The sequence below is a fragment of the Gadus chalcogrammus genome, chromosome 11 (assembly GCF_026213295.1).
Source record: "Gadus chalcogrammus isolate NIFS_2021 chromosome 11, NIFS_Gcha_1.0, whole genome shotgun sequence".
Classification (NCBI taxonomy): Eukaryota; Metazoa; Chordata; class Actinopteri; order Gadiformes; family Gadidae; genus Gadus; species Gadus chalcogrammus.
Window position 1 is genome coordinate 21,294,253 of NC_079422.1, and position 5,000 is coordinate 21,299,252.

Below are 5,000 nucleotides of genomic sequence, written 5' to 3' on the forward strand. Positions count from 1 at the left end.
CCTCGCTGCCACGGTTTTAATGTGCAGATTTACACCCTGGAAACACAGCCCAGACTTACAGGACCAAACGCGACGCATGGCAGAGGGTCCGGCCCACTTGATTTGCCGTGTGGTACAATTTAGCTAATTTAATTTTGATTTAACTGTGCATGCTGAGTGATCACGTAATAAAAGTATCGTCAATTAAAGGTGATATATATATGTGTGTGTGTGTGTGTGTGTTTGTGTGTGTGTGTGTGTGTGTGTGTGTGTGTGTGTGTGTGTGTGTGTGTGTGTGTGTGTGTGTGTGTGTGTGTGTGTGTGTGTGTGTGTGGGTGTGTGTGTGTGTGTGTGTGTGTGTGTGTGTGTGTGTGTGTGTGTGTGTACACATTATACATGTGTCAGTGCTTTTCTTTCTCTGTGTTCTCCCTTCTGCTCATTCCCTTCTTTCTTTCGCACACTCTCTCCAAGTATTGCTTTATCCATGCATTTGTGTGTGTGTGTGTGTGTGTGTGTGTGTGTGTGTGTGTGTGTGTGTGTGTGTGTGTGTGTGTGTGTGTGTGTGTGTGTGTGTGTCTCTGTGTGTGTGTCTGTGTGTGTGTGTGTGTGTGTGTGTGTCTGTGTGCGTGTGTGGTTGTATTTACCATTTCTATCTCCACTTTGAAAGAAATGGATTGCCCGGCGTCTGGGGGAAGTGTGTTGATGAATGGGGAAGGTTGGCTTCAGACAGAGCTCAGGGTATTTATACGATCTCCCCGTGACGAACCCTGGCTACCGGAGGGCTGAACCCATACGGAAAGTCATTTTTGTTCCGTGCAAACCAAAGAGAATTTACAGTTGAGTTGAGTCCTAAAGAGAGAATTGATGTCCCCGGCCAGTGTTATCTGTTGCAGCGCAACAGAATGGACGGTGGGCAGCGGCACCGTGCATCAAGCCCAACCGTCAAGGAGAGGAAGTGTTGAACTGAAACTCCACAATAGGAACAGGACAGCTTATCACAACCCGATAATGGGATGGACCCAAAACATCAATTCATAATGCTGTTAATTAATTCATTGAATCCGTTTTTGTTCAGGCTTTGAGGTGAAGGCAGTCCTGTCAAAGTGAATCTCAGAAGTGGGCTCGAAATGTGGTCTTTCTTTTTTATTTATTTTTTTTGTATTTTTTTACTTTATTATAGAGTGAGATAGACGGTATGGGAGATGGGGGGGAGGACATGCAGCAAAGGACCACGGGCAGATCAGGACTAAGCCTTAATGGTACAAGAACCAACTCTATTCTTAGAACCGGGCCGGTACCTTTCGGCTGGCCTCACTCGGACCGGACGTTGGACGTCTCAATCGTCTTACAGGTGAAGCGATAGAGGTCCTTGATTCTAGTGGACATCCCATAATGCACTCCAGAGTAGGGCTGCTGCCCCCGGTCCGGGCTAAATGCTCCCCCACCTGGGTCTAGTGCCAACATGGCAACCCAGACATCCCCTGGCTCATAAGGGGATTGTTTCATTGTGTCTGTGCCAGCTAGCGTGTGCGGTGGGCAAACTGGGGGCAAACTGGGGGCAAACTGGGGGCAAACTGGGGGTAAACTGGGGGCAAACTGGCCGCCGTGCATCACCCATCCCGTGGGTGCTAAACACACAGAGACACACACATACACACACACAGAGACACACACACACACACACACACACACACACAAACACACAGACACACACACACACAAAAACACAGACACACACACACACACACACACACACACACACACACACACACACACACACACACACACACACACACACACACACACACACACACACACACACACACACACACACACACACACACACACGCACACTCACTGTGTGTATCTCATAGCTGCAAAAAGTGCTACATCAATGCGTCATTATAATGTATTAATATCCTCATTATAAATATCAGACATGACTCATCACAGTTTGTGTGGACTCTGTGGTTCCTCTCACCGCTACTGTTCACACACTGGATCTGCGGGGTCTGCGCCCCCGGGCCGCAGGGCTTGCCGTCGTCAGGGCGACAGCGGTCCAGGCTGACCAGGCGCCAGTCGTGACAGCGGGGGTCTTCACAGGGGACCGCCTCCAGGAGGTGGGGGCAGCTCCCCGGGCCCCCAGTGGGCGCGTTGCTGACCCGTCTCCTCCGTATCTTGAAGCCTGGGGGGGGGGGGGGGGGGGGAGGGGACGACACGGAGACACCGGCGTCAGGCCACTGGAACGCAGCACTGAGATCCGGCACCAGTCCCGCACCCAGAGATGTTACGACCCCATTGTCTTCCTTCCCGATACCGATTCAGATTCCTGAACTTGAGTGATGAACTGAACTGAGCGTTGGGCCGATACCGAGGATACAACGATACATCATCTAGCATTGTAACTAATAATAGCACTTGTTCTTATTGAAGGCTTCACTCAAGGGAAAATAGAAACCTTCCCATTAAAGTGGAGTAGTTTGACAGCAACATGCAAAACATCCGTTCCCTCATTTTTCTACTCTTTAGTATTTTGGAGGAAGTCGGTACCATAGGTTCTTACAAAATGCAGTGAATGATAATCAGCCACATTTCATGTACCTCTGCCTCATCATTTTAGTAAATGTCCTTCTGTTGTGCACTTCAATGTTTACTTTTACTTTTAGAAATGTCATGTCTTGTCTTTTGTCTTGTCTTGTCTGTTCACTGTGAGATAGTGAGAAATGTCTTCTCGATTGCGTTGTATGTCTACATGGGAAGTAATTGACATTAAGCTGACTTTGAGTTTATACTTTGACTTCTCTTGTGATGACAGCAATGTATAATCAGTTCAATTACTGCCTGCAATTTTATTTTCAGAACTACATCATTGACATTTCTAATCTATAATTATAATAATACATTTGTGTTCTTCTAGTTAAGTTTGAGCGTCAATGTGTTTCCAACTTGGTAGCTCGAACGCATTTAGGTCGGAGATAAGTCGTTTCCCATTCGGACTCCCCACCTGACAGTTAACGAACGCAGCATAATACCGTGGAGTATTGTTGTGTGTTGTTCTCTGCCAGAATCGGAGGAATTTCCGACACCGGTATTGGTATCAGAACAACTCTATTCAGTGGTTCCAACCGATTTCTTCAGAAAGTTTGAGAAGGGGATGCGATGCAGAATCCGTGTAAATATAAAAATCTAAATGTTAATACAGGATAAAGAGATTGGATGTAGCGATGTTTTGGTGAATGTATTCAAATCGCACCGCACTGGGGAGATATTCGTGTTTGTATTCGCTCATGGTTGTGATTCAAATGCGATCATTCTTACACATCAATAACCATCTTATTGATCAACCAGCTCCCACGACATCCTATCAGGTGACTCCAAGTGGGGTAAATCGGATGGGGTCAGGTGAGATGCATCTTCTAGCGCTGGGGAACTTTGTAGATTATATACAGAGCAGGAGAATGTAAAATCTCCCCAATGAACCTGAATGTTGTTGCTATTCAGTTTATGCTGATTTAAAATAATATTCCCGAAGACGTCTTTCAGAAATGAGAGAGAGATAGTGGATTCCTATGATAGCAGACACAACCACATACTATAATAGATTGTGTTTCAGTATGAAGACTTTGTATACCGTACTCGTAAAATAATACATTGTGAAACGCAATCAATTGAGTCCGTCAATTACGTAAGAGTCAAAACGAGGACATTCCGATAATGAACATGACTAATTAAGCGTCAGATAAACCTCCTTCTTCTCTGGAAGTGTGTTGACCTTGCAACTCGTTTATCTCCCTAGTTCTCCAGTTCTATCAATTAAGCTCATAAAAACAGAGAGGATTTACAAGGCACATTTCAGAGGCTAATGCGAAGGTAGCTTCACAGTCCAGCCGTGCTCTGTATATTTTGCACGGGAGTAGCACAAAGACAACTTCAACTCGTTGTTCAGAGTTCACCTAGACTCTGCATAGCCTCTGCCCTTCCCCCCCCCCCCCCCCCCGTATGTTGCACGTCTTGGAACTTAATGTACGCACTTATTGTATGTTGTACGTCCTTGCCCTTAAAATTAGTACTTAGCATCATGTAGCATCTTATCAATCTTTGTTGTGTACGGGGAATGGGTTAACCTAGTGATTGGTTGGCACTCGATTCTATGAACAACCTTAATGTACCGACAGCGATATATTGTTGTTTCTCCTTCTTCTTACAAATGTAGTTATTGTAAGTCGCTTTTGGTAAAAGCGTCAGATAAATGCCATTCATCTATTTTATGTTTTAATGCCGTTCCCCTGTTTCTGATGAAGCCATCATGGGAACGTCAGGGACAGGGAGTAAGACACAGAGAAAGGTAGAATAGTAGTCACTCAAGAGGAAATAGAGACCTTTCCATCAAAGTGGAATAGTTTGACAGCAACATGCAAAACTAGCATTCTCTCATCTTTCTACTCTTTTATGTTAAGGAGGAAGTCACTGGATAGGGTCCTACATGATGCAGTGTGATGAATGATATTCAGCCACATTTTTTAAACGCTGCCTCAACAGCCGTCTCACACACACACGCAAACAGACATACACAGATTTGATTCATTTATTTGGAATGACCAATACTACAACACCATAGCATCCAAATATTAATAAAGACACACACTAACAGTGACACACGCACACATACAGATGTATACACAAACACCCCCACACACACACATGCTGACGCACAGCAGACACACACACACACACACACACACACACACACACACACACACACACACACACACACACACACACACACACACACACACACACACACACACACACACACACACACACACACACATAAAGATACAGTCACACACAAACAGACACACACACACATACAAAGACACGTCTCGTGCGTGCCATTTGATGGCCGCTACCTTCCCATACCTTTTTTCCCCGCCTGGTCGTCACAGTTCTCGAAGGTGCAGGGCCCCCAGGCCCCCCAGGGGGACACCTGGCACTCGGTGGGGCAGGGGAGGTGGCACAGC

The 5,000-nt window shown here is 45.9% G+C and overlaps 1 protein-coding gene across 1 annotated transcript in view; it reads right to left on the minus strand.

Annotated features, from left to right (window-relative positions):
* LOC130392334 (thrombospondin type-1 domain-containing protein 7A) overlaps positions 1-5,000 on the minus strand; it is an 85,527-nt gene that overhangs the window by 62,525 nt on the left and 18,002 nt on the right. The window contains exons 6-7 of the mRNA XM_056602828.1: positions 4,900-5,000; positions 1,961-2,164 (exon numbers count right to left, since the gene is read on the minus strand). The exon at positions 4,900-5,000 is cut by the window's right edge and continues 55 nt beyond it. Of these exons, the coding sequence (XP_056458803.1) occupies positions 1,961-2,164; positions 4,900-5,000 (305 nt within the window). The remainder of the gene's footprint in view (positions 1-1,960; positions 2,165-4,899) is intronic.